General features: G+C 42.4%; 1 protein-coding gene across 1 annotated transcript in view; it reads left to right on the top strand.

Moving 5' to 3' along the window:
• Nucleotides 1-23,590, top strand: part of LOC137459277 (cortactin-binding protein 2-like) — a 73,772-nt gene that overhangs the window by 25,768 nt on the left and 24,414 nt on the right. Inside the window, exons 3-4 of the mRNA XM_068170331.1 lie at nt 10,828-11,052; nt 21,762-23,424. Coding sequence (XP_068026432.1) covers nt 10,828-11,052; nt 21,762-23,424 — 1,888 coding nt within the window. The remainder of the gene's footprint in view (nt 1-10,827; nt 11,053-21,761; nt 23,425-23,590) is intronic.

The following is a 23,590-nucleotide window of genomic DNA, read 5'->3' as shown; positions in this document are numbered from 1 at the left end:
GGGTGTTTTCCAGCCACTCCACTCCCAATTTGTACTTGTACCTAGCATTATTCCATCCTAGGTGTGGAATCTAGCATTTTGACTTGTTAAATTTCATCCCAATGGTAAATTATTAATTTCACACATGGTCTTATCTATCTAGATCTCTCTGCAAGGCCTCTTACGCATCAGAAGAGTCAACTGCACCTCACAGTTTACAACATTAGCAACTTTGCTGATGATATCATTCTACTCCTGCATCCAGGTTGCTGATAAAAATATTGAACAGGACTGGCTTGAGAATGGAACCCTGAGGAACACCATTGGTGACCAGCCTTTAGCCAGTTGTAGCCCCACTCCCTACAATGTTTTGAGCCATGCTTTTCAGGCAGTCACAGTATCACTAAGGTTAGAAGAGACCTCAAAGATCATCGAGTCCAACCTGTCACCATAGACCTCATGACTAGACCATGGCACCAAGTACCACGTCCAATCTCCTCTTGTACACCTCCAGGGACGGTGACTCCACCACCACCCTGGGCAGCACATTCCAATGAGGAATTACTCACAGTATCACAGTATCACTTAGGTTGGAAAGGACTTTCTCCTCACCTTGAGTCTAAACTTCCCCTGGCACAGCTTGAGACTGAGTCCTCTTGTTCTGGTGCTGGCTGCCTGGGAGAAGAGACCAACCCCTTCCTGGCTACAACCACCCTTCAGGTAGTTGTAGAGGACAATGAGGTCTCCCCTGAGCCTCCTCTTCTCCAGGTTAAACAATCCCAGCTCCCTCAGCCGCCTCTCCTCACAGGACTTGTGCTCAAGGCCTCTCCCCAGCCTTGTTGCCCTTCTCTGGACATGTTCAAGTGTCTCGATGTCCTTCTTAAACTGAGGGGCCTAGAACTGGACACAGTACTCAAGGTGCAGCCTAACCAATGCCGAGTACAGGGGCACAATGACTTCCCTGCTCCTGCTGGCCACAATAGTCTTTTGCCCAGCACACTGTGAACACACTCATCCTACAGTTGGGCAACTTGTCCAGAGGATACTGTAAGGGACGCTCTCAAAAGCATTAATAAAATCCAGAATGCCTACATCCACTGCCTTCCCTTCATCCACTGGGAGGGTGACTTATAGCAGGATATCAGATCAGTTACAAAGCACTTTTCCCTTTGTGAAGCCACGTTAACTGTGCTTAGTGATTGCACTGTAAACCCGAATTTGCCATACCTTTTTCATTAATATAATTAAAAAATTTGGTGATCATGTAATTTCTGTGCAGTAATTGTTTGGGGTTTTTTTTTAACTGACATTTTGATAGCTTGAAAATATGAAAATCTACATGCTGTAAATGACGAAACACAGAGTGATTTAGTTAGCATTTTTCTGTTGCGTCTTTGATAAGTTTTGACTGATGCTGAGCTGAAGAAACTTTTAAACTGCTAAGTGTGGGTGTTAAAATGTTCTTTTTTGGTTCGAGGTAAAGTCAGGTTTTCTTCAGTACTTCAGATGGGCTGACATGTGCAAAGAATTATGAGTTGATTTGCATGAGTTTGAACGTGCAAGAAAGTCTAGATGACAAATGATTGCTTAAAGTAACCCGAAAGCTCAAGTCTCTCCTATCCGTTGAGACTCATCGGCAGTATGAAAATCTGTATTGCTTTCAGAAATAAATGTCTGGGTGGTTAGATAATGAGAGCATCAAACAGTGATATTTCCTTACAAAACATTTGCCTATGATTTTCAAATGTTTAAGCATCAGACAACAAAGCTGTCAGAAAATAGGGCTAGTGTATTTTTTATATAGAACATCTGGATGGCTTTTCTCAATTACAACCACATGTTATTTCAGGACCTGAGCTTTTTTTCTTTTTCCTCATTTAGAAACTTAGTGCAAGGCTGGAGTTTCACCTGTTACATCTCTAAGAAGTGAGGCTTGGGTTTTTCTCCTTACTGATGCTGATCTGTTAATGACTGATCTTAGTTTCGCAATATTGTGCATTCCCATTTTAAATTCAGAACTCCAAAATAGTGGATTTTCATTAAGGGAGAGAATTAGTAATGAAAAATTGGAAGCATGTGACTGTCCTGTCTGCACCTCTTTCCTGCATGGAGATTTTTCTTAAAGAACACGGAGAAAGAGAAGGAGGTTGTGCTACTTCACCGTATCAGGGTAATAGTGAACTTGTGCTGTTGGGTATCACAGTATAACTAAGGTTGGAAAGGACCTCGAGGATCATCGAGTCCAACCTATCAACACAGACCCCATGACTAGACCATGGCACCAAGTGCCACGTCCAATCTCCTCTTGAACACCTCCAGGGATGGTGACTCCACCACCTCCCTGGGCAACGTGTTCCAATGACGAACGACTCTCTCGGTGAAGAACCTCCTCCTCACCTCGAGTCTAAACCTCCCCTGGCGCAGCTTGAGACTGTGTCCTCTTGTTCTGGTGCTGGTTGCCTCAGAGAAGAGACCAACCCCTTCCTGGCTACAACCACCTTTCAGGTAGTTGTAGAAGGCAATGAGGTCACCCCTGAGCCTCCTCTTCTCCAGGCTAAACAATCCCAGCTCCCTCAGCCTCTCCTCATAGGGCTTGTGCTCAAGGCCTTTCCCCAGCCTTGTTGCCCTTCTCTGGACACGTTCAAGTGTCTCAATGTCCTTCTTAAATGAGGGGCCCAGAACTGGACACAGTACTTTAGGTGTGGCCTAACCAAAGCAGAGTACAGGGGCACAATGGCTTCCCTGCTCCTGCTGGCCACACTATTCCTAATGCAGGCCAGGATGCCATTGGCCTTCTTGGCCACCTGGGCACACTGCTGGCTCATGTTTAGGCAGCTGTCGATCAGGACCCCCAGGTTCCTCTCTGTTTGGGAGGTCTCTGGCCACTCTGACCCCAGCCTGTAGCTCTGCATGGGGTTGCCGTGGCCAAAGTGCAGCACTCGGCACTTGGACTTGTTGAATGCCATCCCATTGGACTCTGCCCATCTGTCCAGTCAGTCGAGGTTCCTCTGCAGTGATGCTGTCTTTCTCTGGAATTAGACCCCCTAAGGAAATTCAGGCTTCATCATTACCTTGGTTGTATAATTCTTCTTCTTTAGTGCTTTGTGTTGTATTGTAAGCCAGAAGTGTTTATGTTTGTCCTCATACACGGTTAGATTTGAATTAATTAAGCAGGTTGTAGTTTTGTTGAGTCTGCTTCCTACTGCAGAGAGGAGGAAACAGAGCAGCTTTTTGCAAACCACTTTAATATTTGGATACTTGGCACGAAACAGAGAAAATCTGGTTTGCTGTTGTTTTTGTCAACTGCTAGGTAAGATCTGACTGTTGATGTCTTAAAATGATGGGTTTGTTTAATTTAAATGGAGGTTCTTTAGGACAGCCTTGTAAAGCAACATAACAGTCTTATATGTAGAGCTTTCTTTTTACCTTGAGAAAAACTTCCTAAAAGCTTGGATTTTAAACTATGGACTCTGAGAGAAACAGACACTTTGTGAATCAGAAATTTCTGCAAAAGATTTATAGGTTGTTGTGAATGAGAGAACAGTGCAGCTTCTTGTTATTACTCTTAATGGTTCATGCTTGGGATAACTTTCCTAGAAACTGGCTGTATCTCCAGTTTCTTGCCATCCGCTTCACTGATTGAAGATAGTTTTGAATGCTTTTTATGAGCATTAGAAATTACTAAACAAGTTTATTCTATTATCTTTGTTAGTACCACTTTTAAGACTTTGAATTCCTTCAAGATTCTGCTCAGTCATCTGTAAAGAGCAATTTTTATAGCATTGTATGAAGCAATTGTATAGGTCTGTCAGACCATAACCAATTTGTGTGGTGGTTTTGTTTAACCTGTTGATTGCATTCTTCTATTTCTCAATACTCTCTACAGTTTTCACTCTTCTCAAAATAACAACCTATTAAAATCATCATTCTTCAGAGATTTTAGATTATTTTTATCCCTCAAGTGTCTACACAACAAGGGGACACAGTCTCAAGCTGTGCCACGGGAAGTTTAGGCTTGAGGTGAGGAGAAAGTTCTTCACCGAGAGAGTTGTTCGTCATTGGAATGTGCTGCCCAGGGAGGTGGTGGAGTCGCTGTCCCTGGAGGTGTTCAAGAGGGGATTGGACGTGGCACTTGGTGCCATGGTCTAGTCATGAGGTCTGTGGTGACAGGTTGGACTCGATGATCTTTGAGGTCTCTTCCACCCTTAGTGATACTGTGATACTGTGATGATACTTGACACTTAACATGGATACAGGCAATTTGTATATATTAGGCAGATATTTTTTCATATTACACTGCATTCATGAAAATCTAACTCACTTGTAGACTTTGCATAGGTAGGCACTGTCACAGTGCTGGAGAGAGGAATGTAGACTGCAGGTGAGATTCTGAGGAGTTCATTAGTAGAAAGCCTGCTGCAGCATACGGTTTCTTCAGCAGTCCCTGATGTTTACATTTCCTTTTTTAGTCTGTTCTGTAAAACTATATGGAAGTAACATCTTATATGATACTTTGAAACATTCATTTACACCTGCATGTAAAAATTAAAAACACCCAAAAAAAGCTAACAGCTACTACCATTCTTCCTTAATTAATCATCATATCCTGCACCTCACTCCCACCCAAGTATTTTACAGGCATCTCTGAAAGTACTGTTTTCGTTATGAGTACATATTAATTGCTTAAATAATTAAATAATTATTTGCACCAGCAAATAATTTCAGGATCTTGTAATGCCAATGAATAAGATTGATAAACATGTTCTCCTTCAGACACTTTCCTCTTTGAAATTTGTTTAGAATTAATAATCCTTGTCTTTAACATAGCCTATAAAATAAGCTTTTGCTGCCTCCTCTTCTATGCTGTTTAATTTTAGGAAACGTTTTTACCACTCCCTAATACATATGTCAAGAGAGAAATGTTAATGTGAACTTATTGACATCTGTCAAAACAATTTTGGTATATGTGGAAAAGGAAATTAATCAGAGGAACAAACGCTCCTGAAAGGAAGGAAATTTTGTTTAAGGGCTAGGGGGCAGCTTTAATTCGCTTCCATTGTTCCACAGCGGTGTAGGACATGCAGTCCCATTTGTGATGTTTATCATCAATTGCTGATGAAAGATTTGGACTTGCTGAACTCTTAACTTGGCAGGTAACTGAAGAAGAAACTAAGATACATTGGGGCAAAAATGCAGTATTAACCTTAAAAATACTGTTGCTTATATGTTCTGATACTGATTATGTAAACTCATTTCATCAAATGTGTACAACAAATGTGGATTATGACCAAAATAAAACTAAGAATATGTTATTATATGATCAGTGTTATGGGGTTTGTTATTTGGCTAATATCTTACTTATTAATTGGCTCTTTTTCTTTTACCTCACTTTTTAAGTGTTTTTAGCTTGTAAGTCCACAGTGGGGTGGATAGTATTTCAAGGTTTCCCTGCCTTCTTACATACTTATTTCAATAACAGGGGTGGAAAAAAATATATCTAATTATACTTCAATAATTCTGTTTGGTCATTGAAAATAGATTTTTTTTTTAAACCTTTTTTTTTCCTTCCTTTTGAAGTGGAACATATGAAACAAGTGACTGCAAACCAGCTCTTGTACTGGATTTGCTACTTTTCCCACAGCACATCATCCACATACCTCCTCTCCTTTCGTTCCTCTCCTTGCACATTCTGCTGACAGTCTTTATCTGCCAGCACATAAGTGAGGTCAGTGACTTGCAAAGGGTCAGCTTGAGAGGTGTAAGTGTGAATGAGGTGTCTTGCTGTATGTGATAGGAGATAAGCTTCCTGAGAGTAAGAAAAGAATAATCTTATTTTACAGCCTGATCCTCCAGATTTGTGCTGGCTGCAAACCCAGGAGAGGATGCTTGAGAGTACACTTCCCTTCTGCATCACACAGCTGCATAATCCATAGGATTATTCAATATTGAGATTTTTTTTACAATATCACACAGTAAAAGTTCTGTTTTCTAAGTCATACAATAAAAAGTATTCTCATGATGTGAAACAAGGCATAATAAAGCTTGTTCCACAAGTTTGCTTGCTGCTTCTTCCTGTGAGAGCTCCTTGCTGTCATTTGTTACTTGAGGAGATTGCTAGTGTCTGCTAGATAAAAAGTTAACAGTCCTAGAAGAAATCACTAATCATAGAGTAATTTAGCTTGGAAGGCACCTCGAGAGATTGTTCAGTGTAATCTTCTGCTTAGAAGCAGGACTAACGTCAAACATGGATTGAGTTTTTGATGGCCTTATCCAATCTAGTTTTGGAAATCTTCCAGTGACAGTGGCTATGTGTTTTCCCTGGGCAACACGTTCCGGTGCTTATCTGCTCTCAGCGAGAATAATTTGTGTCCAGCTCTGGTTTCCCTAATGGGACAACTATTACTTGTCCTGTCAGTGTGCAGACCTCTAGCATGACTCTCCTTCTTTGTCTCTGTTCCACACTGAAAAGTCCTGTTTAAACTTAGCTTTTCCTTGAAGTGAGGCTGTGTGGTTTCTTCTGACCGACTTTTGCTCTTCCCTGAAGATGTTTTTTTATTCTACTTTTGTTTTTTACTATAAACTTCTAGTCTGTCCTTAATTTAACATACTGCTGTACACCAGCTTGTCTGTAAAGGACCTTCAGGTTCACATTCTCTTTTAAGTAGCAGTTAAACTCAGTTTAATCTCCTTGTTTAATGTTTCAGTTCCTGTGTAAGGATTTAAAAGCTCTGTCTAACTGTGATACTCTTACTGGACTGAAGTCAAAAGCATTTGTAAATAAGTTTAAGCTTCTACCCTATTACAGTAGTGAAATTAATGAATATTTAAGACTTTCTTCTTCTTCTTCAGTTTTAGATGTTTTCTCTTGAATTGGGTGTGCTGTCAGTTTTCATTAGCAGCTGCCCCTTGGAGGATTTATTTTAAGTCTCTAGCCATAATTTTGTGCACCACTGACACAGACTAGAAAAATTACAGATTTCCTATGGTTGTCTTTTCATACCTTTAAATACTTTCAGTCTGAGTCCTTCCATGAGGAGACTCAGGGGTGACCTTATTGCTGTTTACAACTACCTGAAGGGGGGTTGTAGACAGGCAGAGGTTGGTCTCTTCTCCCAGGCAGCCAGCACCAGAACAAGAGGACACAGTCTCAGGCTGTGCCAGGGGAGGTTCAGGCTGGAGGTCAGGAGGAAGTTTTACACAGAGAGAGTGATTGCCCATTGGAATGGGCTGCCCGGGGAGGTGGTGGAGTCGCCATCGCGGGAGGTGTTCAGGAGGAGACTTGACAGGGTGCTTGGTTGCATGGTTTAGTTGGTTGGGTGGTGTTGGATGATAGGTTGGACACAATGATCTTGAAGGTCTCTTCCAACCTGGTCTATTCTACTCTACTCTACTCTACTCTACTCTACTCTACTCTACTCCACTCTACTCTACTCTACTCTACTCTACTCTACTCTATTCATTAGAAAGCTAGTCACTGTGCAAATGGGTACGTACAGAAGAACAGGGCTGACAGTTTAAAAGTTCCTATAGCACCTGTCCCAGTGCAGCAGTCCTGATTACCTTCTACAATAGCTGCATATTCTGTGGTTTTGAACTTTGTGTGTGAGACACTGCTAATGCTCTTTTAGCACAGCCACCATATTGTACAGACAATTACAAAGGACTCATCGCCCATATGATATTAGACTGTACATTCTCTAAACAATGAGTATTGTGTAAACCAGATATGATAGCATTACTGATAGCTCTCAGGACTTGAAATCCAGGTCTGAAAGATGATCTAAGAGAGAAAATATTCTGATTCTAGTATTTCTATTTCTCCCATCTGATATAGTTCAGTGAAGTGCAGAAAGACAGAAATATTACTCAGATGCTGAAGGGATTGTGAGAAAACCCAAGCCTACCTTGTCTTTCTGTCACTTTGCCACCTAGGTTTTAGGGAACTACTCATTGTTTCCCTTCTACCAAGCTTCTGCTTTATCTTTTTAGTATTTTCGTTGGAAATCAGGACCCATCCTTGGACATATTCAAGATGAAGCTTAACAGGGCTCTGGGCAACCTGATCTAGTTGAGGATGCCCCTGCTTACCACAGAGGGGGTTGGGCTAGATGACCTTTGAAGGTCCCTATGAACCCAGACCATTCTATGATCTTCATCTCATCATTTTATATTACATTTTTAGTCCTTGTATTAGAAACATGGAAGCATTTGTTTGAAGGCTCTACATTTAGCTCCCTTTTGAGTTGGAAGCACCCTGAGATGATTTTGCCATTTATGATTTGAGAGTTACCAGTATGGTTTATCCTGTGGTTGAGGGCATACAGCTATGACTTCAGCCCTACAGAGTCTGTCATCCCAAACCATGTGCTGATCAACACCTTTGTCTTTTCCAGTCTTTAGCTTTCAGGTTTTCTTCTAGCCACTTTAATTCTTTATGCTTGTGGATTGTCCCGATTTTCATTCAGACGGAGCTCATCCCTTCAGTATAGCTTCCTCTTTTTCTTACTTAATAAATCCAAGTGCCCAGTCCCGTTACTGTTTTGGCAGATGCACAATAAACTTTGCTTGCTCTGTTAATTGTTATGCATGTTGAAGGAACATTCCACAGAATAGATTCATGTTGTATACATACAGTGTGTGCCAAAAGGACAGCTATTTGTAAGTCATGGGAAAAAAATGGAAAGAACATGTTATTTCAGTGGCTGTCTACTTGTGTTTCCGTGAAGGCATGAATGGTTGACTTCACCTCTGAGATCAGTTAATATGCTTGGTTTCTCCTCTTGCTCTCTGGACTTAAGGATGGAGGCTCTGGTGGTCTTTATTTACAGCTGAGCTACTATGTAAGAATTTCTTCCTTCACGTTGATGGCTCATTTTATATAACTGGGTGGCTTTTACACTGCTGATAATGATATATGGACTGTGTTTCCACATCCATTTAAATTCTTAACCTGCTTGGGTTTGTCATCTTGTTTGGCTTGTTTATCACTTTAATGCATTTAAGATCAAGTTTCTGGTTTCAATTGCTTCCTTTGCATCAATTCCTAAGATGCAAACTATTCTATAACTATTCTAGAGCCAGGCCCCACAATACAGCCCCTCCCATCTGGCTTTGTAATGCTACCTTTAGAATTAGCTGTTTTATTTTGAAGTCTGAGTGAAAGATATTGTGGACTAGTTAAAGGCTTTTTGCAATGCAATTGATAAAAAGTATCACAACAAATAGGTTCTACCAGTTTATTTTTGTCTCCAACCAATCACTACTTGACTTTTGTGTAAGCCTAGCTAGATACTGGGTCTGAGTGAACTCTGTACACTTTTTTCTGAAGTTATGCCCCTAAGGCCTGGGGTTTTTTTTTGTAATAAATATTTTCAAGTTCTATTTATACTATCAACTTGAAAAATAGACTAAAAGTATTTCAAGCATAAGAATATGCAGGCAATGCTCTGATGACTGTTTTGATTTTTAAGGTTTGTTTTTCTTTTCCCCCCATAAATTAGATGGCTTTAAGCCTGAGATTTTGGAAAAATATTTTTATGAAGACTGTTAGAAATCAGTACAGGTGTACTGTGTATTAAATGTGTAAAAATGCCTTCTTTGAAACTGATCTTACAGAATAGAATAGAATAGAATAGACCAGGTTGGAAAAGACCTTCGAGATCATCGAGTCCAACCTATCACCCAACACCATCTAATCAACTAAACCATGGCACCAAGCACCCCATCAAGTCCCCTCCTAAACACCTCCAGTGATGGTGACTCCACCACCTCCCTGGCAGCCCATTCCAATGGGCAATCACTCTTTCTGTGAAGAACTTCTTCCTAACATCCAGCCTAAACCTCCCCTGGGGCAGCTGTGTCCTCTGAAGAAACAAAAATGTGTCAAGCAAAACTACCTCTGTCCTTTACTGTTTAATATTTTGTGTTATGACAATGAAGTGTTGTACTGCAGTTTGGCAAAATAATTCTGTTTTCAAGTAATGGCATGGAGAAAGAGAAGAGAAGGCTCCGAGGTGACCTCATTGTGGCCTTCCAGTATCTGAAGGGGGCCTACAGGAAGGCTGGGGAGGGACTTCTCAGGATCTCAGGGAGTGGTAGGACTAGGGGGAATGGAATGAAGCTGGAGGTGGGGAGATTCAGGCTGGATGTGAGGAGGAGGTTCTTCACCATGAGAGTGGTGAAGCCCTGGAATGTGTTGTCCAGGGAGGTGGTTGAGGCCCCGTCCCTGGAGGTGTTTAAGAGCAGGCTGGATGAGGCTGTGGCCAGCCTGATCCAGTGTGGGGTGTCCCTGCCCATGGCAGGGGGGTTTGGAACTAGATGATCCTTGTGGTCCCTTCCAACCCTGACTGATTCTATGATACTATCATGGAGTTTTCTGAAAAGTCTTGATATTTATGCTCTCTGTCTCCTATTACTTTCAAAAATCTCTATGTATGTAAACATACCATCAAACTATGTTTCCATATCTGCTAGTTAGCATCATTGTAGTACTCTGAAATAGAGAACTTCTTTTTGGAATAGTTTTCTTCCCTTTTCTTTTTGTGTGTCAGCCACTTTACAAGGTCTTTTTTTTTTTTGATACGTCTGAAACTGCACCAAATTGGTATTTCTGCACTGAATTGAGAGGGGGAAGGGATGCTTTTATGTAGTGAATTGTATTGACTGTAGTAAAATCTCTGAGCAACATACGTACTTTGTTTAGAAATTGCCAAAAAAATACCTGAAGAAAGTATTTTTACAGTGTAAGTAATACAACGTTTTCCTGTGGTTTAGGATTCTTCTGTGTGTGGATATGCTCCAAAGACTGCATTTTGGTTTATTTCTTTATCTGTTTGGTTTCTTTGTTAGGCCCGGCGCAAAGAAGTTTTTATCCAGGAGCGATATGGAAGATTTAATCTGAGTGACCCATTTCTGGCTCTTCAGAGAGACTTTGAGGCAGGTGCTGGTGATAAGGAAAGGAAGCCAATATGCATGAACCCTCTGTCCATTTTAGAAGCTGTTATGGCTCACTGCAGGAAAATGCAAGAAAGAATGGCAGCTCAGTTGGCTGCTGCTGAGAACAGACAAAAGAAGGTACCCTGCTACCAAACTTTTTTCCTTTTCCATCTCCTGATTTGTTCTTTCATACCACTTTTTAAAATGTGCATCTTTGTCTAACTTGGTTATCATTAAGTATGTTAAAATGTTATCACTTAATAGTCCTCTATACTGGGGTGCTAATTTTCTGGTGATATTTTATGTGCATATCTCATTGATTCTGTTAAGTTAGCTCTACTTCTGGAATAAATAAAATGTAACTGGTACAAGTCAATGCTGTATATAAGTGGATAGCACAGGTGAGCTGAGAAAGCAAATCACAATACATTTTAAAATCAACACCATTGAAACCTAGAGCATAGAATTACACAGAATAAAACAGGTTGGAAGAGACCTTCAAGATCATCACATCCAAGCCATCAACCAATCCAACCCACCCAAACAACTAACCCATGGCACCAAGCACCCCATCAAGTCTCCTCCTGAACACCTCCAATGATGGTGACTCCACCACCTCCCCAGGCAGCCCATTCCAATGGGCAATCACTCTCTGTATAGAACTTCTTCCTAACATCCAATCTAAACCTCCCCTGGCACAGCTTGAGACTGTGTCCTCTTGTTCTGGTACTGGCTGCCTGGGAGAAGAGACCAACGTCTGCCTGTCTACAACCTCCCTTCAGGTAGTTGTAGAGAGTAATAAGGTCACCCCTGAGTCTCCTCTTCTTCAGGCTAAGCAATCCCAGCTCCCTCAGCCTCTCCTCATAGGGCTTGTGTTCCAAACCCCTCACCAAGTTCGTTGTCCTTCTCTGGACTCGATCCAGCAAGTCAACCTCCTTCCTAAACTGAGGGGCCCAGAACTGGACACAGTACTCGAGGTGCTGCCTAGCCATATTGATGATCTGGATGAGGGCATTGAGTCCATCATCAGTAAATTTGCTGACGACACCAAGCTGGGGGCAGGAGTTGATCTGCTGGAGGGTAGAGAGGCTCTGCAGAGGGACCTGGACAGGCTGGACAGATGGGCAGAGTCCAAGGGCATGAGATTGAACACATCCAAGTGCTGGGTTCTGCACAGTGGCCACAACAACCCCATGCAGAGCTACAGGCTGGGGTCAGAATGGCTGGAGAGCAGCCAGGTAGAGAGGGACCTGGGGGTACTGGTTGATGGTAGGCTGAACATGAGCCTGCAGTGTGCCCAGGCAGCCAAGAGGGCCAATGGCATCCTGGGCTGCATCAGGAACAGTGTGGCCAGCAGGAGCAGGGAGGTCATTGTGCCCCTGTACACTGGAACAGCTACTATTACTTCTGTTATAAGCTAAAGAATTTATTTACATTTTATATTGGGTGTTTCTGTTTCATAAATCACTGAAAATAAACTGTAGCTTTAAAAAATACTTTCTGCATATTTAGAACATTTGGTGTAAAAAGAAAGTTATTCTGGAACAAGTATGTTGCAAAAAAACTCATATAGAAGATAAACCAAAGTCGTGCCCATATTTCACTAATAGCCATACATTCCTAAGCCATAGTTACATATGAATACTCTGTATGGGGATGGGGTTTCTGAGAGGAAAGAGGGGAACATTAATAGAACTGACTAATTGTGGTGGTTTGAGCCTTAACTGGGACTTAAGAGCTCAGATGGGGACAAGGCTGAGAATCCCTCCCCTGCTCCCTCCTCCTCTTTCCCAATAGAGAGGAAAAAGAAAGGGAAGGAGCAAATCCACCAAGAAATAGTTTGGAGTTGGCTTGGAAGTAGAGAAGTAAAGAATTTTCTTTAAACAACATATGTAACAAAAACAGGTAGGGTTCACAAGGGTAAGGGGCAAGGATGGATGGGCGAAAAAAAAAAGAATACAAAACCAGTCTCTTTGAAGAGGTGTGGAGGTAGCAGGGAGAAGGATCAGGCCTGACCATGTGGCAGAGAAGCAGGGAGCCATCAGCAGTCCTTCTCCAAGCAAAGGCAGGGGCCAAGAGACCTAAGGGCTGCAGTATCCTCCTTCTTACAGCCTTTAGGGGCAGAGAGGGGGAGTGGAACAGACTAATTTAGTTTCCCAGGGGGAAAACCCCCTGCAGGGAGGGCAATACTCTCACAAGCCCTCCTCTCCCCCCTGCTTCCAGGATGGGCATTAACCCATCACACTAATACAGACCAGTTATTTTTTAATTAGAAAATAAATGCTAAGTAAGTATTAAATTATCTTCACTGTGTGTAAGATGGTTAGCATGTCTTCAGCAGCTGTGAAACAGCTCTTTGGTGACAGTTTTATGTTGATTTAAAAGAAAACAAAGCACCCAGACACTGCTAAGACAATTACAGTAAAATTGATTTTGGTACTAATTGCTTTTTGGGAAATAATAACATCCACAAGAGTACTGGAAAGTATGATGCAAATGCATGCTCAAATTAAAGCAGCAAACCTTTTCTTATTAGCTTAGCTGTGTTATTTAGTTTACTTCAAGCCTCCCTACCTACTGTGTTAAGACTTCAGAAAAAACAGCACATATGAAAAATGAATAATACTAGAGTCTAGGTACGAGGTATAAATGTTAAAACAGTGTAGTGGCCTGTGTAGTGAACTGTTACATGTACTTACCTAGTACTTCTTTTTTGAGAGCTCTGAAATGCTGAATTTCATATGCTCTGTAAGTAAGTTGGTATTTTAGGGAAGGGATTGTCTCAGCATACAAAAATCTGCTTATTATGGCTGAAGAATGAGACGGGGAGAGACCCTGAAACATTTGCATGGAAAATTTGATTAGTTTCTTGTTTCAGGGCACAACCATAAATGTCTCTAAACTGTTCACCTAGCTCTGATTTTTAGTGTATGGACAGAGACATGCATGCAAGTTGGACCTGACATGGCAGTGAACCAGTTAGTGTCCAAGGGAAACCAAAAACAGAAAGAAAGGGGAAGAGGGGTGTGTTCAGGGAGGAAGCTGTTCCCTGAATTGGGTAGGCCGCACCTTGAGTACTGTGTCCAGTTCTGGGCCCCTCAGTTTAAGAAGGACACCAAAACACTTGAACGTGTCCAGAGAAGGGCAACAAGGCTGGGGAGAGGCCTTGAGCACAGCCCTATGAGGAGAGGCTGAGGGAGCTGGAATTGTTTAGCCTGGAGAAGAGGAGGCTCAGGGGTGACCTCATTGCCCTCTACAACTACCTGAAAGGTGAAGGTGGTTGTAGCCAGGAAGGGGTTGGTCTCTTCTCCCAGGCAACCAACAGAACAAGAGGACACAGCCTCAAGCTGCACCAGGGGAGGTTTAGGCTCAAGGTGAGGAGAAAGTTCTTCACTGAGCAAGTTGTTCGTCATTGGAATGTGCTGCCCAGGGAGGTGGTGGGGTCACCGTCCCTGGAGGCGTTCAAGAGGAGATTGGATGTGGCACTTGGTGCCATGGTCTAGTCATGAGGTCTGTGGTGATAGGTTGGACTCGATGATCCTCAAGGTCTCTTCCAACCTTAGTTATACTGTGATACTGTGATACTGAAGGGGAAATGCAGCTTTGAGAGTATGTCTCAAAGTCAGAGTGTTGATATGTAAATTCAGCTTTTTGTTTACACACACCACCCCCACCCCCCCAAGTTCATTACTGAAGTCTGTAAGTCTGCATGTACAGGAAAGGATGCTGTTGTCTTGGAAGACCTGGAGCACATGACCTGTGAGGAGTGTCTGGGAACCTGGGGTTGTTCAGCCTAGAGAAGAGAAGGCTGAGGAGAGACCTCATCACTCTCTACAACTACCTGCAGGGAGGTTGGAGCAAGGAGGGGGCAGCCTCTTCTCCTTGATGACAAGCAGCAGGACTACAGGAAATGGTTTCAAGCTGTGCCATGGGACATTTAGGCTGGATGTTAGGAAATACTTCTTCACTGAAAGGGTTATCAAACATTGGAATGGTGTGTCCTGGGCAGTGGTGGAGCACCGTGCCTTGGGGGTGCACAAGCAGTGTGTGGACCTGGCACACAGGGACATGGTTTAGTGTTGACTGTTCAGTACTGGATCAAAGGTTGGACTGGATGGTCTTCAAGGTCTCTTCCAACCAAATACATTCTGTGATTCTTAATTTATTTTCCAGTCTGAGTCTTGCCTTGAGTAGTACTTAAACCTCTTTAGTACACTCAATTTTGAAGTCTGTAACTTTCAAGCTAAACTTTAAAGCACTACACTTGAAAATGTGTTGCTTTGAATGCTCGTCATTAGGATTCTACCAATTTTTACTCCTTGTAACAAACAGAAAATTTAAGTATCACAGGATATGAAAACAAACTGCATGCTGTTGAGCATTGGTGACCCAAAATAAGGAGAGAAAAAAATAAAAGTTAAGCCTAACCAAACATGACCTAAATACAGAGCTGGCTGCACCTCCTCCCTCCAAGAGTGGGTCCTCCTTCTCCAAATGTGTGATGCCTCTATCTCCATGTTTCTTATTGCCTCACTGTCTCACTCTTAATGAAATCTGTGTACAGCTGTGTTTATTTTCTCTGGGTATTACTGGACTTTAAACAGGCTTAGACTTCATTCTTACTCCTGGGGATTTATAGTCTGAATATAGTGACCTTAAAAGTGTTGTTGTGGTTTAACCCCAGCTGGCAACTAAGCACCACCCAGGTGGTTTCTCCCCAGTGGGACCAGGTAGAGAATCAGAAGGGTAAAAGTGGTAAAACTCATTAGTTGAGATAAAGACATTTTAATAGGTAAAGCAAAAGCCATGCTCAAGCAGAGCAAAATAAGGAATTAATTCACCACTTCACATCAGCAGGCAGATGTTCAGTGATCTCCAAGAAAACAGGGCTCTATTACACGTAACAGTTACTTGGGAAGCAAACACCATCACAGCAAACATCCCACCCTTCCTTTCTCTTGCCCCAGCTTTATATGCTGAACATGACATCATATGGTATAGAACGTGTCTTTGGTCACTTGGGATCAGCTGTGCCATCTGTGTCCCATTCCAGCTTCTTGTGCACCTCCAGCCTACTCCCTGGTGGGATGGTGAGAGGCAGAAAATACCTTGATACTGTGTAGGCACTGCTCAGCGGTAATGAAAACATCTCTGTATTGTCAGCACTACTTTCAGTACAAATCTGAAACATAGCTCTGTACCAGCTACTATGAAGAAAATTGACTCTATCCCAGCCAAAACCAGCTTGACTATTCTTTGAATTAAATTTTTATTGGATTATAAAAAGCAAGTCATAACAACCTGCCAAAACAGAGAAAAAAAATGAGATGGGCACAAATGACTGTCTGTCATAGCCCTACCACATAGTAAATACCTAATCCTCAGATGTCATCTGGTTTGTGTTAAGTCTCCATCCTCCATCCTCTTCCCTTTCTTTGAATGCTTTTCCTGGAGCTGCTATGAAAATGAATTTTGAGTTTTCTTGAGAACTCAAAAGCAGATAATCAAAATTACAGTTCTCGATTTGTCAGCTGTTTGTACAGATACGTTGGTACTGGGGTGCATGCTCATAGAAAGATGTGTTGGTTGAAGGAGGCCTGTTGATGTGATTGAGTTTAACCTTGTTCTTAAAGCTGATTATCAGCAGCGGTACATCTGGTCATCTGTGAATTTGTCTAGCTCAGTCCTGAAAACCCTGAGGAATGGCAATACTGCATTCTTTCTGCACTACTAGCCTTGTGAAAATCTTCTGTTCAAGATTGAGCCTTTTAAAGGACAACCTTTCATGTTAACTTTGTGTTGTGAGACCCCCACCTGCCACTACCAAGAAGAATTGGTCATCCTGCAGTATTTTGTTTTCCTTTTCCTTCTTTCTCACTAGACTAAGCAAGCCAAGCTCCTTTGACCTTTTCTTAAACAGCATGCACTCTGTCTCTCACCTTTGGGGGACTTTTGCTGGTTACTTCTTTCTGGGATGCTATAAATTTCTCAGTGTCTTTTTTTACCGTTTTTCAAATCCTCTTGGACACATTTCCAGATGTTTACATTACTCATATGGTTTAATATATCCATGTGGTGCACTTTGCAAATATTCATGTTATAGTTAGTTCATAAACTCATAAATAATTACAGTTAGGTCCATATCTGTCATCTAAAGGAAAAAAATGCAATCTTTAAGGGTTTTCCAATTCAAGGCCAAGGCCAATGGCATCCTGGCCTGCATTGGGAATAGTGTGGCCAGCAGGAGCAGCGAAGTCAATGTGCCCCTGTACTCTGCTTTGGTTGGGCCACACCTTGAGTACTGTGTCCAGTTCTGGGCCCCTCAGTTTAAGAAGGACATTGAGACACTTGAACGTGTCCAGAGAAGGGCAACAAGGCTGGGGAGAGGCCTTGATCACAAGCCCTATGAGGAGAGGCTGAGGGAGCTGGGATTGTTTAGCCTGGAGAAGAGGAGGCTCAGGGGTGACCTCATTGCCCTCTACAACTACCTGAGGGGTGGTTGTGGCCGGGAAGGGGTTGGTCTCTTCTCCCAGGCAACCAGCACCAGCACCAGGGGACACAGTCTCAAGCTGCGCCAGGGGAGGTTTAGACTCGAGGTGAGGAGGAAGTTCTTCACTGAGCAAGTAATTCCTCATTGGAACGGGCTGCACAGGGAGGTGGTGGAGTCACTGCCCCTGGAGGCGTTCAAGAGGAGATTGGACGTGGCACTTGGTGCCGTGGTCTAGTCATGGGGTCTGTGTTGATAGGTTGGACTCGATGATCCTCGAGGTCCTTTCCAACCTAAGTTATACTGTGATACTGTGAAGATATTGTAGCCAAAACAAGCGTGGGGAAGGGATAGATGTAAAAGATAGGGTAAAATGAGAAACCAATGCTGCTCTTGTCAATTTGAAATCAAATAAGGGGCTTTATGTATTAGAGATTGATTATTTATGTGCAGTGTTTACAAATAAAATACTATAACCTTATGGCAAGCTGATTAGATCTCAAAATATATTAAAATCTGCTTGCAGTTATTTGCAAGTAATGTAGTTTCACAACAGTTAATTTATAGAACCAATCCCTCATCTGAAAGCAAAATGGAGCAATAATAAAACATAGATCATCTTGATAACATTTTCAATTTAATCTTGTTGCGTTTCTAAGCTTTAAAAATTGATTTCTCACAATTTTGGTATCTGTTTTAACCAAAAAGAAGCTGTTCAATGCATAAAACTGCTACTGTTGGGTACTTCACTTGATTTGAAGTGCTCGTAAAGCATCCAAATGCTATTGGATGCTTTGAAGAAATAATGAAATCACAGAATCACCCAGGTTGGAAGAGACCTCAAAGATCAGCAAGTCCAACCTGTCACCACAGACCCCATGACTAAACCATGGCACCAAGTGCCATGTCCAGTCCCCTCTTGAACACTTCCAGGGACGGTGACTCTACCACCTCCCTGGGCAGCCCATTCCAATGGCCAACGACTCTCTCAGTGAAGCACTTTCTCCTCACCTCGAGCCTAAACTTCCCCTGGCTCAGTTTGAGACTCAAGTGCTTGAGAAAAAATAATCATTTTTCTGCATGTGAGGAACTGTGAATGGGGCCATTCCTAAATGCAGTGTCATCATCATAGCTTGTTAAATGGTATGATTTCAGGAGGGAAATACCCTGTTGCATTAATACTGCCATATGCTTTTTACCCCTCTTGTAGACAATGGAAGAAAAATTTGAAGTCAGGTAGCATGATTAGAAATGTTGGGAAACTGAGACACATTCATCTATAAGTGTGAATTCATGAAGGATTTAGTGTTTGTTCTCTCTGCCATTTCACTTCCCTTCCTTTTCAAGTGTTCTGTTCTGCTTTAATTCTACTTTCCACTTGGAAAGAAATTATCCTGGGCACAAGTGCAGACTTGCTCTCTCTTGTGCTCATCTCTTGATGGCATGAGTTTCAACTCTACTGTATAAGTCGAGAGGAATAAAACTGTTATCTAAAAATTGTAACAGCTTTTGTATAAATGCATTTTAATCAAAGATAAATTATAGACACAGCATGTGGAAAAAGCTTCCAGGGTTAAGAAATTTCTTCTTTAGTTGGAGAGCACAGGAAACAGTATTCTGTAGCTTCTATAAAGCTCTTGTATTGTAATGCCTGGTTTGTTGGAGTTCAGTGGGGGTTTTTTGTTGTTTTCTTGGTTGGGGTTTTTTGTGTGTGTTTTTTTGATGTTGTTGGGGTGGGTTTGTCTGTGGGTTTTTGTTTGTTTGCTTGTTTGTTTTTTGTTAGTTGGTTGTTTTTTTTCCTTGCCTGGCTTTCTGTTTGTTTTTATCTAGCAGCCACAACAATATTTTAAGCATTGACTGAGAGAAGATATTTCATAGCTGTTACCAGTCCCTAAGGCCATATTGTTTCCCACATTGCAATTTATAGTAAATATATTCCTGACACTATATTGTCTTAAACTCTGTAATTAATATCATTTTACCATGATATTATAATTTGAATCTATAACACATGTTTCTTCTTTCATCTATTGAAATAAAACTTTTATTCATTGTAAGATTTTAAACTACTATTTGACACAGCTCCTCTTAGATATTTTTCTTTAGTACTGTAAAATGTTCTTGTATTGTAGAAGAATGAAACAGTTTCCTGCTGCAGTAGAAATCGTCAGAGGGTAGGAGGGCTCTGCAGAGGGACCTTGACCAACTAGACAGATGGGCGGAGTCCAATGGGAGGTTATTTAACAAGTCCAAGTGCCGAGTGCTGCACTTTGGCCACGGCAACCCCATGCAGAGCTACAGGCTGGGGTCAGAGTGGCCAGAGAGTTCCCAAACAGAGAGGGATCTGGGGGTGCTGATCAACAGCTGCCTAAACATGAGCCAGCAGTGTGCCCAGGTGGCCAAGAAGGCCAATGGCATCCTGGCCTGTATTACGAATGGTGTGGCCAGCAGGAGCAGGGAAGTCATTGTGCCCCTGTACTCTGCATTGGTTAGGCCACACCTTGAGTACTGTGTCCAGTTTTGGGCCCCTCAGTTTAAGAAGGACATGGAGACACTTGAACGTGTCCAGAGAAGGGCAACAAGGCTGGGGAGAGGCCTTGAGCACAAGCCCTATGAGGGAGGCTGAGGGAGCTGGGATTGTTTAGCCTGGAGAAGAGGAGGCTCAGGGGTGACCTCATTGCCCTCTACAACTACCTGAGGGGTGGTGGTGGCTGGGAAGGGGTTGGTCTCTTCTCCCTCGAGGATCATCGAGTCCAACCTGTCACCACAGACCTCATGACTAGACCATGGCACCAAGTGCCACGTCCAATCTCCTCTTGAACACCTCCAGGGACGGTGACTCCACCACCTCCCTGGGCAGCACATTCCAATGACAAACAACTCACTCGGTGAAGAACTTCCTCCTCACCTTGAGTCTAAACCTCCCCTGGTGCAGCTTGAGACTGTTTCCCCTTGTTCTGGTGCTGGTTGCCTGGGAGAAGAGACCAACCCCTTCCTGGCTACCACCACCTTTCAGGTAGTTGTAGAGGGCAATGAGGTCACCCCTGAGCCTCCTCTTCTCCAGGCTAAACAATCCCAGCTCCCTCAGCCTCTCCTCATAGGGCTTGTGCTCAAGGCCTCTCCCCAGCCTTGTTGCCCTTCTCTGGACACGTTCAAGTATTTCAATGTCCTTAAACTGAGGGGCCCAGAACTGGACATAGTACTCAAGGTGCGGCCTAACCAATGCAGAGTACAGGGGCACAATGACTTCCCTAAAATAAAAAATAGTGCATTAACAAGTGTTTCCCTTGCCTTTCTAGAACAGGGTCATTGAATAAAAGCAGAATAAGCGAGCAAGGTGAATTAGAGGTGATGGCTATATGAGTGAGGGGAAAAATTACTCTTATCCACTGCCTGTGTGTAGTAGGTGGTTTTTTGATTCTAGCTTATAACATAGTTTATACATCACTGATGTCAGTGAGAGCCCACCTGCTCACTCTGCTCAGTAAGTACAGGAAAATATTTCTGCCTGCATCAAAATGTTGATCCCCAAAATTACTGTCTTTTTAATAAATATTAAAACAAGATACAGGATGCTTATTATGGGCATGATGGACTATGTAGAATAGAATAGGAATAGGAATAGGAATAGGAATAGGAATAGGAATAGGAATAGGAATAGGAATAGGAATAGGAATAGGAATAGGAATAGAATAAACCAGGTTGGAAGAAACCTTCAAGATCATTGCATCCAACCCATCATCCAACAACATCTAATCAACTAAACCATGGCACAAAGCACTCCATCAAGTCTCCTCCTAAACACCTCCAGTGATGGTGACTCCACCACCTCCCCAGGCAGCCCATTCCAATGGGCAATCACTCTCTCTATGAAGAATTTTCCCCTAACATCCAGTCTAAACCTCCCCTTGAGACCATGTCCTCTAATCTCCTTCAGTCTGAGGAAGACCTAAACCCTAAACATTTAATTTCTGGGCCAAAAGGTTTTTTGCAAAGCTCATCTCTTGCTTTTGTCTGGTTCCATTACTGAGAAGTGAACTTTCTGTGTCGTCCTGAGTCTAATTTCTGGAGAACAGGTAGTTCCTCACTCAGGAATCACAAGCAGTTAATCATTTTGGGGAGTCCCTGTTTTGTCATCAGAGGAAAGTTGGTGGGCTTACTTAGTTTCTGAACTGCTCTTTAGAGATGCCTGTCTCTTTGTTTGTGTAAGATTATTGGCACTTGTGTAGATATCACAATCACTTTCCTGGGGTGGTCACGTTCATTTAAGGCATACTTTCAAAGATTACGATATTAATACTAGTTGATGTTGAAAGTTTCCTTCTTGCTAATAAGAATTTTTCTCTGTGCTTTCTTACAGTTGGAAATGGAAAAATCTCAGTTACAGAGTCTTGAGCTGGAGCACAAAAAGTTATCTGCTCGTCTTGAGGAAGAACGTGGAAAGAATAAGCATGTAGTATTGATGTTAGTGAAAGAATGTAAGCAGTTGTCTGGCCGAATTGTAGAGGAAGCTCAGAAACTGGAAGAAGTGATGTCAAAATTTGAAGAGGAAAAGAAAAAGGCTACTGAGCTCGAGGAGTCTCTTGCAGCTGAGAAACAAAGGAGTACACAAATGGAAGCCCAAATGGAAAAGCAGCTGTCCGAGTTTGACACAGAGAGAGAGCAGTTGCGTGCCAAACTGCATAGAGAGGAAGCACACACCAGTGACCTCAGAGAAGAGAGAGATAAAATGATCAAAATGATTGAGCAATTGAAAAAGGAGAATGAAAGTAAAGCTAATTTCTCTCAAAAAAACAAAGATAAAAATAAAGATAGGAGTCTTGTTTCTGTTTCTGTTGCAACAGAAGAACCAAGTTCAAGAACTGTTGCCTGCCAAACAGATACTGTAGTGCTGGACAGTAGCACAGAAAGTGTTAAGAAGTTGCCTTTGACTGTATCTGTAAAGCCTTCTACAGTGAACACAACAATGTCTGGCAATACAAAAATGAATGTGTGCACCAATGCAGCATTTGTGAAGCCTGTCGTTGACAGGCAAACTTCATCTAGTGAACTTGTCCCTCCCACAACTCCTGTTCTTACACAGAATCTAAACAGAATTGAGGAAAATGGACCAAGTACAGACTCATCACCTGATTTACCAAGTAGCACTTCCCCTCTTCCAAATAGTACTTCCCTTTGCGCTCCTGCAACACCCACTGTTGCAGCTCAGAATTCCTCACTTCCTTCATCTATGCAAAGTTTGCATTCACCATCTGCCAACACTGCTGGGCATCCAGGCCTAAATCCACGAGTCCAAGCAGCTAGATTTAGATTTCAAGCAAATGCTAATGATCAAGACCAAAATGGAAACACAACCCAAAGCCCTCCCTCTAGGGACGTATCCCCCACTAGTCGTGACAACCTAGTTGCCAAGCAGGTAGCTCGGAATACCGTTACCCAAGTCCTTTCAAGATTTACCAGCCCTCAGAGCAGCACTCCATCACGGCTGGGGACATCACATTCGATGGAAGTTGGCACTTACCCCCCAGTTGGTAGAACGAATTTAAAGACTCCCAGTGTATCAAGAATTGACAGAGGAAATCCTCCACCTATTCCTCCTAAAAAACCAGGGCTTTCGCAAACTCCTTCTCCACCACACCCACAGTTTAAGGTTTTAATGGATAGTAGTCGATCCCCAAACACAAGTGCAAAAACTGACAGCAAAACTATGACCTCACCTCTTTCAAGTTCACCACAAGGAATCAGGGTAATAAATGAGGAAATTATTTCTAAGTCCTCACCTCAGCTGCCACCAAAACCTTCTATAGATTTATCTGTGGCACCTGCAGGCTGTGCCATACCAGCCATAGCCTCATCTCAGGTGGGTGCCTGGCCTTCACACTTCCCTGGACTGAATCAACCTGCATGTTCAGAAAATTCCTTTGTCATTCCCACCACCATTGCTTGTAGCTCCTCCATAAACCCTGTTAGTGCTTCATCCTGTAGACCATGTGATTCAGACAGCCTCCTGGTAACAGCATCAGGTAAAGGGATTGATACGCTACAAACTGTCTCCCTCTAGCATAATATTTTGATTCTCCTATAAATCTATTGATATATTTATCTTTTTATACCTTTCTCCTTTTTAATTTCTAAAAGGTGACATTTTCATTTTTATTTTTCCATCTTCCAGGGGTATGGAAATTCTTT

The sequence above is a fragment of the Melanerpes formicivorus genome, unplaced genomic scaffold, assembly GCF_026170545.1.
Source record: "Melanerpes formicivorus ecotype bairdi unplaced genomic scaffold, bMelFor1.0.p_v2 SCAF_342, whole genome shotgun sequence".
NCBI lineage: Eukaryota > Metazoa > Chordata > Aves > Piciformes > Picidae > Melanerpes > Melanerpes formicivorus.
This window is presented reverse-complemented; position numbering and strand designations above follow the sequence as displayed.